The sequence below is a fragment of the Anopheles aquasalis genome, chromosome 3, assembly GCF_943734665.1.
Source record: "Anopheles aquasalis chromosome 3, idAnoAquaMG_Q_19, whole genome shotgun sequence".
NCBI lineage: Eukaryota > Metazoa > Arthropoda > Insecta > Diptera > Culicidae > Anopheles > Anopheles aquasalis.
This window is the reverse complement of record NC_064878.1, coordinates 11,550,001-11,569,912: the sequence shown is the minus strand read 5'-3', so window position 1 is coordinate 11,569,912 and position 19,912 is coordinate 11,550,001. Positions and strand designations below refer to the sequence as shown.

General features: G+C 48.4%; 1 protein-coding gene across 2 annotated transcripts in view; it reads left to right on the top strand.

The window, feature by feature from the left end:
• Window positions 1-19,912, top strand: part of LOC126574305 (serine-rich adhesin for platelets) — a 45,195-nt gene that overhangs the window by 19,906 nt on the left and 5,377 nt on the right. Inside the window, exon 3 of one of the 2 annotated variants that reach the window (XM_050234430.1) lies at window positions 4,156-4,365. The exons of the other annotated variant lie outside the window; for it this stretch is intronic. Within the exon in view, the coding sequence (XP_050090387.1) occupies window positions 4,156-4,365 (210 nt within the window). The remainder of the gene's footprint in view (window positions 1-4,155; window positions 4,366-19,912) is intronic. 2 annotated transcript variants of the gene reach the window in all.

Sequence of the window (19,912 nt, the reverse complement as noted above, 5' to 3'; positions counted from 1 at the left end):
GATTAAGATTTGTTTCGCCCCGGGACACCTGAGCTTACACCACACGGAAAGGGCGAGCTAGCGCAACCGATCAGACGAAGCTGCGAGCTGCTGCAGCGAGTGGGAATGTGGCGGAATGTGCTGTTGTTTGCTAATCGGCATCGGCGCTTATCCGTTAGTGTCAAACGATTGGCGTGTGTCTTTCGTACGTGCGAATTGTGGCAAGGTAATTATTATCTCGGCTCCAAGGATTACATCCTTGTCACAATCGTCGATTCCTGGAAGCCGAGGGGCAGCACATTATCCGATCAGGTTATCAATTGCGTCTTGCCTGTGTCACTGTTGCGGGGTTGAGACAATGCTAGCGAATGGTTTTGCTCTCCCTTTTCCATTTCCCAGCAATCGATACTCAATTAACGTTTCCCCCATTGGCACCGAACCGAAGATCTATTGCAGTGGAATGCATTTAATCGATTCCATTCGATTAGACCGTTGGCGATCGTAGGCAGTGTATCTTCGTAATCATTATTAATGTTGTTCCACTGTGAAGTATGTATCTTTATTGGTACACTTCGAGTTTTTCGAAGATTAACGACTTGGGAAATTTTGGGGAAATTATTTAAAAATTGAGATAAGATCTTTCGCATAAAAAGTAATGACAATTGTGGCCCAGAAATTCCAGATAACTGTTTTATAAACTCCAAAGAAACAAAACTAAAACATTTCGTGCAACAACACAAGGAGTGATGGTTAGTTCCCTGTTTTAAAATCTTCAAGATCAAGATGAAATAGGTGTCAGATAACTTTTTTTTATCTTCTGCTTACAGTATTTTCGGGCCAAAAAGAGGCCCGTTTTTGACGATTTTTTGTGACGCAACCATTCAACTTCATTTTTCCAAGTAAATAGCATATTAATCTACAGCTTTTGAAGAATATTTGGTATTTGGTATTTGGTATCTTGAGCAACATTCATTGAAAAATTAATCCCTGGTATCAAATTTCTGTAGGTGCGTCTGCGAAAAGATACTTTTTTCCGGTGCCCATCGTTGCTGCGTGACGGGTCATCTGAAATATACAAATCGATATTCGTTAGAAAGATTATAAGTTTATCTAGGTAGCCCAGGAGAGTTTTTGTTGATATTCCAATTTTTCGATTTTTGGCAGATTTTTTAAGTTCAAAATGTGATGCTTTTTGCGATTCTGCCAAAAAAATCACCAATTACAATTTTGATCATATCTCGACGGGGCTACCTGGCAAAAAGTGTACAGATTATGTGTTAAAAATTTCTAACCAATTGGTCCTGTAGTTTTTACGGCACGATGAGCACCGACTTTGAAAACGTTGGTTTTGGGAAACGCTCTTCAAAGTAGCGAGCTGCATGGAGCCGTGTATGAAACGCGGATTTTCAAAAATCAGTATCTTTGTCAGTTTTGATTCAATTGATCCAAAATGTTTACACAATATTCTTGAAAAGATCAGCTTTCAGGGAAAAATGTTAAAAACATGGGTCACAAAACAAAATTAAATACCGAAGCCCCACTTTAATGCGCGGAATAAGTAATTAAATTTTGTAAGCATCATTTTCGTTTAACATTTCATCCTAAATAACGATACGTGTAAGAATATTGTGTTTTTTTGCATTCACCGCTCCGTCATTTCCTTAAAAAGTAGCCATATATTATTGTACATTGTAATTCAATGTGATATAAGAGGAAAAACTTAACTTCGACTGTCGTATTGACGCAAAACTTTCCTTAACATCACGTCTTTTAGGTATACTATCGTATAATTAAGCAAAAATGGCGTGTAATCTCAATGTACCTGCCGAGAAAGAACATTAACTCACGTCACAAACGCCACTTACGTATCGTCACAGTCGTGATTCATCCACAACATAGAAATAGTTACGTTATTTTATAATTGAAAACCGTAGACTAGGTGTACAACATTCCGGAATAGAATTATTTTAAACAAGGAAAACACTGAAAATACCAACCAAACGTCATCCTGCCACACGCTAATAAAAGGTCGCTTCCTCAATAGACTGCTCCTCAAAACCGTCCTTTAACGCACGCACTCCCATAATGTTTTCAAACCAAACTTGATCGATCGATCAAAAGGAAACTAAAACGATGTTCAAATAGCGCCTCTCCTCCTCCTCCTCCTCCTCCTCCTACGACAAACTATGATTACACCACCACGCACAACGGTTACGCCAATGCCGGGCATTCCACACGGGGCAGAGTGGCGTAATCCCAGCTGGCCAGCCGACTAGGACAGCCCACCAGCGGCCTGCCCGAGACATCGGCAAATGCTCGCACCGGCTGAGCATAAATCGAACCGATTAATTCACGCACCCAATTTAAACGCCCCATTCCATCCTCTCCTTCTCTCTCTCTCTCTCTCTCTTCACCACCCCACTCCATCGCACCCCAGTAATGCGCCCATCCACGCGGCCACCGAACGTTGCACATCCGCAACGAATCTTCCTCGAGCTAAACGAACAAACAAAAAGCGAAGAAAAAAAATGCCGCAGCATCAACGGCCGCAGCCCCACAAACATTTCGAAATGCGGGACCGGCCTGATGCAATATCGCGGCACGGGATCGAGTGTTTAATCACTGGACTCGAAGACTGTTTTCGAGACGTTCGTTTAAGGCTAATATTATGATTTTGGGAGCGCCCGAAGGAAGGACCCCGTGGTTGCAAAGAAGAGAGTCCACTATTTGCTCTCCACTTACGCCGGCTCTCCATCTCCCCCCATCCCCAAAAACGCAAGAAGATAATTGGACTTTTGGATAATATCACGCCAATCGCCACCAGGCATCCCGCACCCGCCCGGGAGGGGTGGCCAACCAACCGCCAAGTACCATTATTACCATCCCAGAGATGCTGATGATCGTCATCAGCGCCATCAAGCTTCGGCACCGTCTTCATGTTGAGCGTGTTAAGGCGCATCACCAACATCATCATCATCAGCATCAGCATCACCATTATTATTATTATTATCACTGCAATAGCAGCAGCAGCAGCAGCAGGAGCAGGAGCGCGCGGAGCAGCAGTGGCAGTTGATCATCGTCAACCACTTGATTCGCTTCCATCCATCAAACACAGTGGCCGCATCCATTGCCACTGGTGGTGGCGTTAGCGACAGCAGCAATGTGCACATGGCGCGAACACACGCGCGCGCGCGCGCACGCTACGCTATTAGGTCATTGACTCGCAAGATTCGAGAAAACGGAATGCCGCAAAAGAGCGTTGAAGCTGCGCCATCGAAGTAGCCGTTTGCTGGGCATCCGTCAAAACGGATGGCGTCTCGGCCGTCCCGGCAGCATGCTAATGACAAATTTCCAATTTCCAATTCCTTTCACTGTCGACCGAGTCCACCACTTGCTCCCCACCCGGGCATTTCCACGAGACATTTCACCACCACCAGCGCCATTTTCTTCGAGCAGCTGAGCAGTGTGATCACTGGTGATGGTGATGAGGCGCCGACGTCCAAACTTGAACTTGGGCATGGTCACTCCGAGCCTGTCCGAGATGGCGTGGCAAGAGATACGGAGAGAGCGAAAGAGAGCGAAAGAGCGAGCGAACGAGTGCGAGTGTTTAGTGCGCTTCACAGAGGCGCGAAAAGCGATTGGAAAACTACTTTCCATTTCCTTCTCGCTGTGGCCACGAGTCGCGCCGAGAGTCCAATTATCGATTTCCACAGCCAGCGAGACGTGGGGGGGTGGGTGGGAGGAGTTGAAGCAAACAGGCTGGCTGGCGCTTGAGGTTATTTCGTTGATTGCAAGATGTGTGGCGTGCACGTTTGTCAAGCGAAACGGAGTGGCCTCTAGAGGGTATTTGCTTATCGTTTGATGCGAAGAAGGGCATCACCGAGCGGTGTGTTCGATGATGCCACTTCCGGTTCTCTCTCGCTCGCTCTCTCGCTCTGTAGTTAGTAGCATTGTTACACCCCAGCACCACCACCATTACCACCTTTCTAATAACACACCAGACACTTAGCTGTAGCTAGACTTAGACCTCGGACACCCTTGTGCACCCTTTGCTTATGCTTTTTCTTCTTCTTTTTTCTCCACCTCTTCCTTCGTCTACCACTTCTTCTGGGGCAATTTGTTTCGCCTTGTTCGCCGACACCCTCTCTCTATCTGTTTCCCTCTCTCTGTGTCTAGGTACGCTGGCTGGGGGCTTTCGAGTAGTGACCGCCGTTCCGGCGCTGGTTCTCGAGGACGAAGAGCCATCGGCACCGACAACGGCACCCTTACATCCCTTACAATCGTTGCACCAAGCACCACCACCACCACCACCTACTGCACCGCATGCACCTGCACCACCACCACCACCAGCAACAACAACACTGACGGCAAAGGAGAGCAAGAATGGTAAGTGGCCACCGCCGCCTCCTTTCGAAGGGAAAAACGCACCCAAGGTCAGCGTCGGACGGGGCTGCTCTTATGAAATCCGAAATCCAAAGAACCGGTTCTAGCACGGCGACCGCGACGCCGACCACGGTGGCATGCACGGTCGCCGGTGGAATTTACGTCGATTTCGCAGACGCGCAATGCCGGTGAGGTGACGAAGGTGCTTATTCTGTAACTTTCGATTACGATGGCCTCAGGCGTTCGATTCATTTGGTTCATTTTGTGTTCATTTGGTGTTCACGATCGCCTGCATGTCGAGTGCATTTTTGTGGTCGACAGCTGGCGTTCTGTTTACATCGAGCATCGAGCATCTGAAAAACAGTTATAGCGTCCTGATTGTGCATCAATAATTTCTTTCTGCTAATCGTATACTATTATTACAAAGGTTAAGTCGTTTTTATACCGAAAAAAACAAGTTAATTAACAGTTTTTTTACTTCAAACTGTCATTTTGAATTGTTTATTGTTTTCGAAACGTTTCGAAATTCGCATGAATCATCGAACGCCTGAGGCCATCGTAATCGAAAGTTACAGAATAAGCACCGAAGTGTCGATCCCGCACGTTGCGTCGAGATAAGAGAAGGAGAAGAAGGTTGTTAGCTCTGGGCCGCACAGCGTTTGAATTCCGGTTTTGTTTTGCCCCTTTGGATGCATCAAGGCATCAAAACAAAGCATTAAAATGCGAGTCCGAGGCCGTTTCGTGGGGAAGTTGGACAACTCAAAGTTGATCCGTAGTTAGCTCACTGCGTGACTCCAATCTAGGGACCATTGCGAGACCTCTGTTAGCCTGTCCGTGGATGTATTTTAATCAAAATCTATTGCTAAAGCGATTGATATTGTGATTTGAATACACGGCACGGCATTCCACTGTTATTAAGTTTTCATTGGATTTCATAATTCTGCCACTTCTCCTTCAGCGCGACTAGCAATAGAATTAATTAGAATGCAATAACTGGCACAACGGGTCTAGAAGACGGGGCCTGTTATCCACACGTTTACTCCTGGCCATCCACACCGGGCAAATGCCGGAGATACCACCTGTGACAACAAATTCCTGGAGAGAAGCTTCTTCAAACGTCCATCGATACAATGGCACGTGTTCGTACGGCGCACAAGGCCGGGGCACCGGACACCACGGACCAGCAACCGACGGCTATCGGTCCCGTTGTTGCATAATTGTTCAACCGGTGATGGTACACTCGGTCAACGGACACAAAGGCCCGCGGCTGCCATAGGCGCTATTCAGAGCCATCCCACGGGAGTGCTGGCTGGCGCTGGTGACCGTTACATGAAATGTCACGACATTCCCCGTGCACCACAACATGCTTTGACAGGCGAGACGAGCGCCACTACTGCTGCTGTTCGATTCGATGTCAAATAGAGGCGGGACGGAGAGGATAGAGCCCCAGAGGTATGCGACCAGAGTGCCAGAGTGTTCTCGAGTGCAGCGTTCTGCAATGGCCGGCACTCGACTAGTACGATGCATATGTCGATGCGGCCCTTGGTGGACGTTGGACGATGAGAAGAAGTTGTTGTTTGCTGTCCAGTCGAATCCCGATATGAAGTACCAGTTCGTGTGTTCGATATCAATCGCTCGCTACACATCATCCTTTCTCCTCCGATGGCGTCATTTGCTTATCTTCGACAGTTATATGCCCTCGGGAGTTGTGTCGGGTTTTGTAGGCGCGTGTGTTCTAGCGCATTGTATTCCGTAATTGCATTATAACAGTAACTCTTGTGTACTGCTATTGTATCCCAATACGTCGTCGAACACACCTCGTTACCAACACCGTACATTCGATAAAACCCACAAGGAAGCTTCCTATACCACGCCACAATCCTTTCTGCTATCTCCCCCGGAGGTGAATGAATGGAATTAAAAATAGAACGACCGTCACCGGGAGCTTAGCTTCCCGGTCAACTATTTTCATTCTCTCGAACGAATAGCCCGAACTTGCGGCAGCGTGACGTTCGCGTTACCCAAAGGAATCCAATTACCGGAAAGGTCGCTCGATTGAAATGTGATCAAACCCGTCCGCCAGCGCCATTAGTTTGCTCGCCACTCGAGCCGCTGCTCCGTGTGGGCAGCGCGGAGTTAATTGATTAGCTCGCAGGAAACAACTCAAGTGGCGTCCTTAAACGGGTGGAAGGGTAGCCAATTTGTCCTCCGGATGACCTGCAGAGAGAGACAGGCATCGCCAAAATATTCCCCAGATACCCAAAAAAGGGAAACTCTTCCATCCAAGTCCATCATGTCCTCCACGTTCCTCCAAACCATCTAAACCTCCAAATAAATCTTGGAAAATGCCAATTAAAACTAGCTCTCCATCGCTGGGTGGCTTTAACCTTCACTTGCTCCACAGCCGCAGCGCTCCATTCAGCAAAAGAGCGACTGATCGATGACGATCTTCAAGCGCGCCAAGCACCATCTATGGTGCCACCTGTCGTGCCACGGGCAGGTGCTGGACCTGTGTTTTGCTAGGTAGAGTAGGCAGACTGCTCGACTGGCAGCCACTTAACGGCTTAATTACTCTAGAGTTGGCGTCGGCCTTCCTACAACACCGACTCGGCGCTCACTCTGCCGAGCATGGCGCGATCATTCCGATGAACTGTCATTTGGCGTCTCTTGATTGATTACGTGTGGGAGCTACGGCCTGTTTTTTTGTCATTTGCATACGATTATAGGAGAGGGAAGTTCCATCCAGGCGGAGCCGGAGGTTTCCGGTCGTCGGTACGCATGTTTGGCAAACACTTTTGCAAACATAACCTCACTTCGGGCACAATGGCCGGCGATACGTCACATCGAGGTGATAACCAATGTCAAAGCTCTTAAGTTAAACCTCCTTGTGATGTGTTTAATTTGCACTCCTTCCGAAGTTGGAGCGGATTGTGGTGCAAGTGAATGCCTCCTGGTCACTCCATCTCCACCGATCGTCTACTACAACATGGAAGAACATGATGTGAGGAACATGTTCCGACGTTCAACTAGCTTGTTGGCCGATCAACTAGCCACAACCCAGTAGAAGGTAATGCACCCTTCAGTGTGCTTGGAGTTGCTGCCCTGATACCATCGAACAAGGCGCACAATACCAGACACTAGCAGACCGTATTACAACATTGTAGCCCAGGCTGGAGGAGAAGGTGTATACAAACCGAACGGGGCACGGCGTGTCCGGAAATGATCGAAACCACATTATAATACTCCCTCACGACCGCGTACGGTGCGCGTACGGAAAATGAAAGTAATAACAGTCGGGCCTCGGCATTCGAGGCTCGGCTGGTGGCGGTGTGGTGTGTTGCAGTACTTTCGATTTTTCCTTCTCTTTGCCGATACCTTTCATCGTCATCGGAATAGAAGACGAAGGGCCGTGAGGTGAGTAGAGAACGTAGCTAGTACTTTCTCCCAGAGGAGAATACTAACGGTGGAGAGGGGAAGGGTGTTAAAGGGAATGGCAAACTGCCGCCGACGCTGCTTCTGCTGCTGCTGACGATCACGGTGATGATGATGATGGTGATGAGGACGGTGATGATGATAGTGGTGGATGTGGTTATGCAACCGAGGCATAAATCTACGGCAATAGATTGCGATAATTTATGGTTGTGGCCCGAGGTCGAAGGCGCTGTCGGTCGGTCGCCGGTCGGTCCGCCGGTCGCTCCATCGTCGAAAAGAGTGTGCGCCCGCCATGACCGCGTGGACATTCCGCACCATACCGCGAGCCCGGACTCAGAGCTCTCGGTGCTACACGTGTGGTTCCCGCTTTTTTCCCACGAAAAAGGAAGTGACTTCTTCACGTTTCTCCCCTTTTTATCTCTTCACCTTCTTCTACCACGTCCGATCTCCCTGCGGAGTAACTCCCGAGCAAACGGTGGTGGTTCGGAAGTGGAGTGCGGTCATGCCGTGTAGCCGCGACGGCCACCGCGTCCACCCAGCCCGAACGTCGAAAGGAAAGTTATGGAATTACATGTTGAGGTGGCAAGATAATTGGGACCGGGAATTGAGGGATCCCGATGGGCGGGGAGTTTGGTGTAACTTTTTGCCCCGGCAACTCTAAACTATGCTGGAGCAGCGCAGGGTGGCCGCGGGGGCGGGGGGGGAGTGCTCGTATAGGGAGTTAGCGAATTCGCGCCAAACATTAATTAGCACATTGGTGCACACGGCGCGATGCTGCACGGGTGAGTATACACTCCAGTCCATCCACTCCGTTTATGTGGCATGTTATGCGCCCCCACGCGGACATTGGTTATGTTGGGTTTTAGGATGTTTTAAGCTTAAGCTTTTGCCGGAAAAAAGGTTCTGGTCTAAGAAGATTAATCGAGTGCAAGGCGGACGATTTAGCAGCTGTTTTTGTGGATCTTTTACAGAACAAAGCGATTCTTCTGTAGCCACAATAGCACGAGACATTTTTGTGCTTTTTTTAAAGGGATTTTATGGTATAATTAATTAGTGAATACTACTTCGAATTCATAAAATTGCATTATATTTACTCCAGTTTATAACATTTTTACTTTCTCCCCGATTTATAACTATTATTATAGGTCTTTATTTCTTTTTATGACATTTTTTTGGAAAATCGTGAAAAGCATCATTTTTGGATGAAGTTTTCAACTAATCTACCCCAAAATGCGACCAAATATTCTTGAAAAGTTGTAGTTTATTATAACATTTGCTAAAACATGCACAGGTAGATAGTTTTCTACAAACAAATCGTCAAAAATGAGCCGGTTTTGGTCCGAATCAAAAGACTTGCTCTTTTAAGCGACGAACCCGGTTGGATCGTAGTGTGATCACTATTTCAACTTCAAAAATCTGTTAAAAATCGAAAAATTGAAAAATCATCAAAAACACGATAGGCCAACCTGGAGAAACTTATAATCTGTGAAAGGAACATCGATTAGCATTTTTCTGATAACAATCCCTGCAATTGAACAAAGAAAGACGCTCCCAGAACGCTTCGTGTCATCGCAACGCATCTCCAGCGAACAAAAATCAAAACTCGCGGAAAAAGCAACCACGATGCACTCTGGCACGTGCGAGGGCTGCAAAGCTGGACAGCTCCACCGTCACAGCCGACATCATTACCGACCGTGCACCGGAGCCAATGTTTGCCGCACACGCTGGCACCCAGCAAAAACCCAACGCACTTTCCCTTCACAAGCGTTGTGATGTTGATTCAGGCGCCGGAATGGAATGAGGAGGACGCGAGCGCAAAACAAGCAACTGGAACGCACGGACAGCCAGTCTTGCAGCCAGTCCAGTCCAGTTGCTCGCTCGCCTATTGATTCTGCCCCGTGGTCGATCTAGCCCGGTACCTGCTTTGAATGCTTTCATGCGGTGTTTTATGCTGTACAAGTCGCTCGTGCGAGCTCTCGACATTCAAAACCATATCCTCCTCACCTCTCTCTCTCTCTCTCTCTCTCTCTCTCCCTTACTCTCTCCTTGTCTGCCTGTCTGTCTGCAAACAGTGATGGTGCTGGTCAACCTCCTCCGCACGACTGCATTTGAATGCATTTTTGAACGTTGATGCTGCTGCTGAGGCTGCACCGTTGCGCCGGTCGCTAATCAGCATAATCAGCTATCAATGGTACAAACTAGATGTCGCCTCCATCCCACCCCCCTTCCCCTTGTGCCACATGTAAATCGGTCAGAGTGAGAGCGCGAATTTGCGCGATGCAGCAGCAGCTTTCTAATCAACTCACTAATAACTGGTGCTCCGGAGCAAAATGGTTTCCAACGACGACGACGACGGCGGCCACGATTGCACAACAGCAGAGTGCGAGGAGGGAAAGTTGGCATTCAAATAGTGGCCACTACAGAAGCCGCTTCTTCGTTTTTATACCCTTTTTTACATACCGAACCATCACCACCATCCCCGTCATCCCCCGTCAAACGAGGTCCACTGATAATTGATTGCATCTACTAGCGATCAATCTGCATAGGCTGAAATCATACAATCATTAGGCCCTCCTTTCACTGAGATCAATGGCAGTGTTGCTGCGATAGGGAGGGGATGGGGAGTGGCTAGGTGGAGCCCCCGTGGGTGGCCTTAATTGGGCTTAAGCCTCATCCGGCTCTGATCAGTTTATCCTGTTCGTAGAGTTAGTTGTGAAGAGAGAAAGAGAGAGAGAGAGAGAAAACAATGGTCGTTGTGGTACGCAGTGAGCGCCCCATCGACGGATCGATATCACTTGCTGCACCGCCACCATGCACCTGTTTATGTAGCGCTGTGCACTGTAGATGTGTGCGCGTCTCGGTATGCACTTTTGATAATTTCACTTTCCTCCTTCGCTCACCACCCTTGGGCCTGGGCGGTAAAGTCCGTGGCAACGACCATTAGCCAGCAGCAAGAGAAACCTTCCCCCTCGGGCGAAGAGGTTTGATGAGCAGCACTCGATGCACTCGATGCACCTCAATCGATGGGCCGGGGTAGGCCGGTTTGGTGGGTCCGTTAGCACGCGCCGAAAGGAAAACCCAACCACCACCAGACGGACAGCCAAGGACCACCCCACCACCAGCACCTCGCAAACACGAAAACGATTTCCATATCGGAACGCTCCATACCAGCTCGTCGAACACTTGGCCGAACACTTGGCCGGTGGCTTAGCCAAGGGTTTTTGATTAACATTCCAACGCCGAAACCGCAACAAGCTGGGGCGTTAGTCCGGTTCCAGGTAGTCGGGTACGGGGCAGACCGAACCGAGAGCCACCCAAAACCGCCCTCGCGCTTCAGTCCGTCGGTGGACTTTGCGGTGTCCAAAGCGTCCGCCAGAAAGGCGAGTCTCCGGTTCGGCGTGACGTGTGTTCCGTTAATTCCTGAGTGCGTGTCTGGGGGTGTGTGTGTTGAGATGTACTCCAGGAAGTTCCGCATAATTAGCGTGGGCATTTCCTTCCACTTGAAACGTTCGACGGATCGCCTCGGTGGACTCGTGGTCATCGCGAGCTGATCTGTCAAATCAAAACAGTGCCAACGTCTTGCGTGGTGAAGTAGGTCATGACTGCAGTGTTGTCGCGCGTCGTCCAGGCAGCCATTTGCAGGTGCGTTTGAGTTCGAGACCAGTGTCACCGTTTAGTTCGCGGTCGAGGTGAGCAAAAAGTGACCAAAAATGCCAATGTCCCCCCTGGTGAAAATGCCATTTGCGTGCAAAGTTTCCGTGTGATTGTCTGTACGTGTTTGTGCGTGAGAGACCTTGACCTCGGTTGTGGCGGTGAAGAAGAATGTGCTGGCGACGCAATTATCGGCTAAATATCCGATCCAATTAGTGGCAAAGCGGGCGAAGCCGAAGTGGAAGCTACGACCACCAAAGACGGTGTGACACTGTCCTTAGCGCCATCCGCAGCGCACCGGGGGCTGGTTGGCAGTTTCCGACGAAACTTTGGCTCGATTGCGGCGACGACGACGACGACGACGCCATCACCGAGTGGCTTTGCCTCGTGCGTGCCGTGCATGTGGCGGATAAGCCCAGCCAAGAAGCGAACCGAGACGGTGGCATACCGGCGGGAACGAAAGATTAATGTTATGTCGCGATACCCGGGCACCAGGCACCCGGGGGTTCCCTTGAGGCCAGCGTCCCTTCGAGGAACGTGCCAGCTCCCGGTAGCACGTTCCGCCGCGTGCGCTCGCGATGGAGCGTGCGGGCTAAACTTTGCTCCAAAAACACCGAAAACAGACGCGGAGAGGTGGAGAAAAAAAACACATAACCGGAACGGTTGGTAAGCCACCTGATGGCGGCCGGTGGTAGCGTGGTGGCTTAGTGCTTGGTGACGGATATGGAGTGCCGTACGCGTCCCCTGGTGGTTGCTGACCTTTGCTCTTGTCTCCTCTTGGCAAGTCACCTGTTTTTGACACTCCCTAAGCCACGCGGTACGCGGTTTGAAATAAAAATTAGCGAAGGCTGATAACGTCTAACTGCTCTGCTTGGCTTCTGTCGAGTGCAATGGAGTATGTGATGGAAATAGTCGCCTCCAAGTGACGAGAAAGACAAGATAAAAATGACGTACGTCTCTGTTAACGACGAGTAGATCACTAGTTTCATCAAAGGAACTCGAAAAAGAGCAGCTAAGAAATGCTGGACAAGGCCGAGTTTAGTAGGCTCTGTCTCCTTTAAAAGTATTGCGCTCGAACCAGCGATCCTTCAATCAATGTTGAGAGCAGCAGTGTTCATCACGGAACAGCACAAACAACATTCAGTTGAAAAGCTAAAGAAGTCGTTATCATGTCATTTTCAAAAAGCTTTTTTTGTGAAAATATCCAACAATACCAATTGAATTGTTCAGGATATAGTAGCTGATGTTTTCCTTTAAGGGGGGACTTCGGTAATATCGGGTCAAAAAAAGTCCCGTTTTTGACGATTTTTTTGTGACGTAACCATTCAACTTTATTTTTTCAAATAAATGACATAATAATCTTCAACTTTTGAAGAATATTTGGGATTTTTTTTTAGCAACATTCATTGAAAAATTAATCCATGCCACCAAATGTAGGCAGTCGTGTCTTCGAAAAGATAATTTTGATGGTGCCCATCGTAGCTACGTGACGGGTCATCAAAAAAATACAAATCGGTATTCGTTAGAAAGATTATAAGTTTATCTAGGTTGCCCCGGAGAGTTTTTGTTGATATTCTAATTTTTCGATTTTTGGCAGATTTTTTAAGTTCAAAAAGTGATGCTTTTTGAGATTCTGAAAAAAAACGAGTTTTACATAATTGTTTAAAAAAAAAAGTATCAACAATTTTAATGATATCTCGACGGGGCTACCTGACAAAAAGTGTACAGATTATGTGTTAAAAATTTCAAATCGATCGGCCCAGTAGTTTTTACGGTACGATGAGCACCGACTTTGAAAACGTTGGTTTAGGGAAACGCTCTTCAAAGTAATGGGCAGCATGGAGCCTTGTATGAAACGGGGATTTTCAAAAATCTGTATCTTTGTCAGTTTTTCCTCGATTGATCACAAAGTGTCACAAATAAAAATTAAATACCGAAGTCCCCCCTTAAATACTTGAAAAAAAAACGGATTTGTTTTGTTGAAATTTTCGCCTCAAGTCAGACGCGATGCTAGAAGAATTCCTTTTGTCTTTTGAGAAATCATTCTGTTGCTTATTTATAAATGCTTTTGACAAAAGAACTGAACCACAAAGCAGCCAAAATCAGATAGGATTTTGAAAACAATTTTTCCAACAGAAACTCGAACGCTTTCAGATAAAAAAATAAGCTTATCCTGCCCGTTATCCCCTTTCAGTAAATATTTCGTTTCTCTCGTGCTGGACACGGTTCTCCAGATTTTTGTGCAGGACTTTTTTTCATCATTTTCTATTCCCGTAATGAATCCTCTCTCGCGATGAACGTGTTTTTACTAATTAAAAGAAAATATTCCTAGAACAAAACTTCGTACGAAGAGAAAATAATGAACACCCTGCCCTGGATAACTGGATGATATGTTGGAACGCAATGCCCCAGGAGCTGTCGGTTGCCTCAAACGATGCAGCGAGAGCGTTACATAGAAAACAATTAACAGGGGAGCTACACATCAAACGCATTTCGCGAGCACTCCGACGGAACACTCCAGGTTCCACAACGAGTCGACAGGTCCTGCTCCAGGCTGCCACGCGAGCAGCATCCCGTACACCGCGGTCGACTTCATCGTTCCGCGGCGTTGTAATGCCATTAATTAGCTAACCAACCGCACGCATGCTCTTCAGCGTACACACATGCACACATACATGCAGTTAAAAGACAAATGCATACACGGTTAGGCCCCCTCCGGGAAGGGGGGGCATTATGATGCATCCACGGAAAACATGGCCGCTGCACTTGTGCGCCAATCGAACCGAGTGCACGATATATCCACTCGCAACGCTTCGAGTGCTCGATGGCCTGACCTGGGCTGGGCTGGCAAAAAGGGCCTGGAGCATGCCCTGCCAACATTCCCGAAAAACTCATCAATTAGCCGGATCAAAAGAACGCATCCGACCATTTAACTCTCTCTCTCGCTCGTGAAGCACGCAGTAGCACCCAGCGCCCAGACTGCCAGCGTACCATTTTACCAACAACAATTGGCGGCTTCGCTGCGCGCCACACTCCCGAAACAATTCCGCATCCTAATTATCAATTAAACTGCTCCGGTGGCTTGACCAACGGTGGCTACGATTCCCGGGAACGCGATCCGGCCCAGGATCATCGCCAAATGGTGCGCCATTAGGCCGCTGGTCTTGTGGGCGGTGGGCCCCGGGCTCCCCCCAAAAAAATGGGAAATAAGAAAAATAATCCCCAGAACACACCAGCCAGGGAACGCACACCACGCCAACATCGCATCAGTTCCGGACTATTAAACGACCTCCAGCGTGCTCCGTTCGACGATCCGGAGATCATTGAATCGCCGCGTCCGACCAGACTCGGTGTCGGTGGCCCTAGGCTACCACCAATGCTCGATCAATTCTCCACCCCATAACCCATTGACCGCTCGATGCTCCACCGGGGGATTGGAGGGGGAATGAACGCACAACGACGGCCCCGGGAGCGGCCACCATTCTGGACATTTGATGATGAGCTGGTGGAAGTATGTTCACGCACCGCAGCATGGCAGATACGGGAAGCAACGCGTCACGGCGGAACGTAATCCGTCCGCATGGTCTGCGGATCGCAATTCCGGAACCCTGGCATGCACACAAGCCGGTCGAATTCGAGGCAATGAAGCATTACATTTTAGCAACAGCAGCTTCTCCTATCCAAGCATATTGCCTTGCCTGTGGCTTTAACTCTCTGTCTGTGTCGCAATCTCCCACACAACTCGCCCCTTTCCTTCCGACGTGGGTGGCCAGTCAGCATCGAAAGCGCGTTCGCGCGCGGTCCTTTGACCGTACGCGACCGAAGTGTTTGAAGTGGCGGATGGTGGTGGGAGCCGTCTCTCCGGACGAACACCCCACGAATTGCACATTCTTTGCGTCAGCAGTTTCCGGTGGCGCTGCTGGTGGTGGTTGCGTTACGATCGGAAGAGGATCGGGGAGGAGGGGGGGGGGGGACTTTTTCGAATGTTATTTCAATTTTCGAACCACCAACGCTCGGTGTCGGTGTCTGGTGCGATTGTTACACTTTTGCTCGCTCGCTCTCGCTCTCTCTCTCGGGGTCTGCTGGTGGACGCTTGCTTCTGTCCCTTTGTTCTCACTGTCCGGCTACGCACTACTCGGACCCTGGGTGGTAGCACATCATCATAGGCGTTGGAGAGTGCCGCGAGTCAAGCCAAGCGCATGGGGTGGCCTTAGATTTTTCCGCTTTTTTTTTGTCGATTTTGCGCCACAAAAAAAATTGTTGGCAACCGGGAGGGAGTGGTCGGTCGATTGCAGGGGCTGGCAACGCATATGCTGGTGGACGCCATCGACGCGTGACAACGGGCATCATCGCCTAGAGCGCCCCGACCTTAATGCGCACATTAAGCTGGACACTGGGCAGTGAAATTGTTTTCCACCATGGTTTGCATCCAGTTGCGTCCATTTTTTGTTTTTCGGTTACGTTTTTTCCCTTCAATTTCCATGTGGTGCAAAGTTTTTGCGCTAACTCGCTTGCGATGAGGAATGTAGGTAAATGTCGATCTACGCCCGATTCGGATTCGGCAACCAATTGGCACACTTTCGATTTGCGGCTTCATCAGAAGCGCGCCAGAAGAAGGGTTTCTTGCAGTTGATGGTAGAGCGTGGCGAGTGATGGCAAAAATTAGGTTGCGAGTGACACTTTCCATGTGCTGCGTGTTAGCAAATCCCTATTTGCAGCTAGATACATTGTGATACTGATGTTTTATGCCCTTTTTTTTTTGGTTCTCTGTTATTTGCACTTAAAATTAGACTAAAATCCCTAAAGATAATGTACAATCTAAGCCATTCGCTTCACTTGTTTGCTTACATACTTCATAATGCGTTATCCTGCTGCCTTATCCATTTCGCATGAAATTTTGCCCCTTCATGCAAGTTAGCATCATTATTTATCAAGCAGTTTTGGATGATCTGTTCAATTTGGATTGATCAACATTGACTCGTTACTAGAGTAAAAATTGACCCCTTTTTTTATTTATATTTAGTTAATTTTAACAGAGTTTGTTTGGGTTCTTCAGTTTAAATCATTGCTTTCCCGATAATTTTTTGCTTTTGTATGTTTTAGCTTTCAATTTGTCATTAATTTCTATTTTGCTTATGCCTTTTAAATTCATTTTTCTTTTGTATTGTGCCTTTAACAAGTAATCAGTAACACTACAGGGTCCGCCCTCGGGATGTATCCTATTTTAAAGATGAATAACTCTGTCAATTTTGAACCGATTTTGACCAATAGAACAGTTTCTAAAACTTCAGTCTATGCCATTTTAGTAATGCATCACTTCACGTTAAAAGAGCGAACTGAAATCGTCACACTTTACATTGAACATAATCGGTCAATAGTGGAAGCTGCGGTCGAGCAATGGATGGTGAATCCTCGTTCGCCGCATATGACGGCGCTGGCGTTTTTTTTTTCTGTGGTTCTATTTAAAAAATAAGGTTTATGCCAACAAACCGAAGGCTATGAAACAACTTAGAGAAATATTGGAGCTGAAATTGCCAAAATAACTCCCTAAATGTTGTCAAAACAATGTAAAATGCCCGAAAAAGAGCCTCTTTTTTGTATGTCAATTCAAGGCGGTCATTTAATCAATATCATATTTTGATTATGGCATAATAAATGGCATAGAATAACCTAAAAAAACTGGTTTATTTTTTAAAATCGGCTAAAAAATCACAGAGTTACTCAACTTTAAAATAGGATACCGCCTGATGGCGTACCCTGTAAGCTGGATTGAACTTAAAACAAGCAAGAGACATTGCACCAGTATAAACAATCCTAATGTTGTTAAGTGGCATTAAAACAGTATTGCATCAGGTCATTGCAACAATGTATCAAATAGCTGATAGAAAGAGTTGAAAGCTGATAGAGCAAATTGATAACAAACCAACAACCAACCAGCACCTCCACTTCCATTCCATTAGAAGTGATTTTTCCCATTAACAACAACCCTCCCGTTTCAACATCCCACACGAAAGGTGATGAAGCATTATCATTATCGGACTGAATCCGTCTAGCAAATTCCACTGGAACCTCGCCTACTCAACAGACAGACCGACAGATTCCTATCGTGGGTCACGAAAGCATCTTCATCACTCCACTCCACACACGTGTCCACTTACCTTAACCGGATGGCTGCAGCGCACCTAATTTATGGTCAACGATTAAGATCGAACGTCTGCGCGACCACATCGAACCATTGTTGTTACTTACGCCACATAAATTTTATCGATCTGAAACTGAATAGACGAAAAGCGAAGCGAACCGGGGCATCGCTCAAAATTGACCACCCCTTGTCCCCGCTCCATCTTAATCACCTGCTCCAATAAATTACAATTCATCGGTAAACAATACGGCAGCAGGGAGCAGCTGGAGGAAGGTGGAACTGCCGCCCGACCACATCCGAGACCGAGATAATTATTAAATCATTCAGAAAGCCGACAATTTATCCTGGAGCGAACGATTCGCCACTTCATCCGCCACATGGAAACAAATGGACGGACGGGACACCCACACGTGTTGGCTTTAATCGGCTGGATCATGTGCTTTGGCCCCCGGTATTTGACCGCCGTGTAATCCAATCCATCCTGCTGTCGTTGCTGTGCTGCTGCTGCTGCTGCTCTACCATCCACCATCCCGCTTCACAATATAATCATCGCCACCTCAACGGGCCAAGCACGGACCTGAACTCTGGATAAATCCGGTCCGGTCACATTTCACAACCCCAGCGACCGATGCGTGGTGCGCGCCGCGACCTAAATCATAATTAAACGCAACATCTCCAATAAAATCAATCGCCTAATTGCACCGTTTGCATCACGCCATCACGGCAGCAGCAGCAGCTCGCGAACCATAAAGCCCCATACGGTGCTCCTTTCTCATCGACATCCCAAACCATCGAGCACCATTCCTGGACCCCGGGAGTTGTCCCGTCCAGCATGATTATTCTATTCTCGGTAATCAAGCGGATAACCGGTCCGACCGATATCGATCAGGTTACAACGGGCGCGGGCGCGGGCGCGTGCATCGCTGGGCAGTCATCGTCGATTCCGGCACTCTTGGAACGTTTATCAGCCCTCCTGGCCCTTCGATATACTATTTTGACAGGATCATTAACCCGCCAGCGAGGACCGGACACACAGATACAACGGTGTGCCCCTGCTTGGTATTGGTATTTGTCATCCGATCCCGGGCCCAGGTTAGCCATTTCTGGGGGAATGATTTATTGGAACGCACCATCCGCCATCTTGGGAAGGGGTTTTCTGGATCGTGGTCCAGATCGGAGCACTCACTAGCCTCACTATATATGGCGAGTCCGCTCGGTTGGCCGTTCAGTGGCGGTCTAGTAACGGGATTCTGGCGACTGGCGACAACTTTCCACCCCCCTCTCCCTGTTTGGTCTGGCCTATTCTGAAGGAATGAGTCTCTCGCCAACGAGTAATGTACGCCTGGTCCGTTTGTTATAGGCCCCGACCGCCAATCGATTGATTGCCACTGCTGTGGCCACCGGAACAGGTCTTGGTTTGCGAGGAGAGAAATCTGGAACTTGCACTTAGCGATGTGCAACATCTGGTTACCGTAGCAATGCAGCAGCAGCAACGACATCATTGTTGCAGTCGCTCCAAGGTTGCTGCGACCGAAAATCCAAGAAACAAGAGCCCCCGGGATGCGCCGCCTTATACGAAGCCCCGACACTTTTCCGGCTGTCTGAGCGCATTAAGGGTGCAACTCGATACCAGCACCAGTTGGCTGGTGCTCGGAGCCGCCCGATTCCGTTTAGCAGAGTAATGCAGCAGCAACCGATGCTGCGGATCCCATTTTTCGTCTGCATTTCGCGCTTCATTTCACGCCCGCGACCTCACGAAGGGTGCAAGAAGGGTGGAAAGGCAATAAAATGGAGCTGTTCCAACTGGAGAAGACGGCGCAAAGCTCAAATATCAGGCACCCCTGGCAAGCGTACGGCGTGGCGCCCTCTTCCACGACAACGGAATGGCACAGAAACTCGGCACAGATAGTGTTACACATGGAGGATCCAGCGGTGCGACCGTGAAATACACGGCAGCCAGTTGAGAGGATTCGCGGCAACAGCAGCACCAGCATCTGCATCTCTGCAGCGCCAATAATCTTCCCGATCATTAAATGCATCATTCTTCTTGGTTCAAGGTCTGTGTGCCCAGGGGATGGGGGACGTTGCTTCTGCTCCACGTGCAGGGTTTCGGGTTTCACGGGACTCCCCCTCGTCTACCATATGATGCAGAACGCCAGCCAGAATCATTGCTGGTGCTGTGTACCTTCTGCCAATTTGTTGCGATTCCTTTTTCCTCTCCTGGAATCGTGGGCCCTGAGAGGAGTGTGGAAAGAACACACGATTCCCCTTCGAGTCAAGGAGTCTTTGTTCCTCGCATCGGCACTCTACAACAATAATATCCGT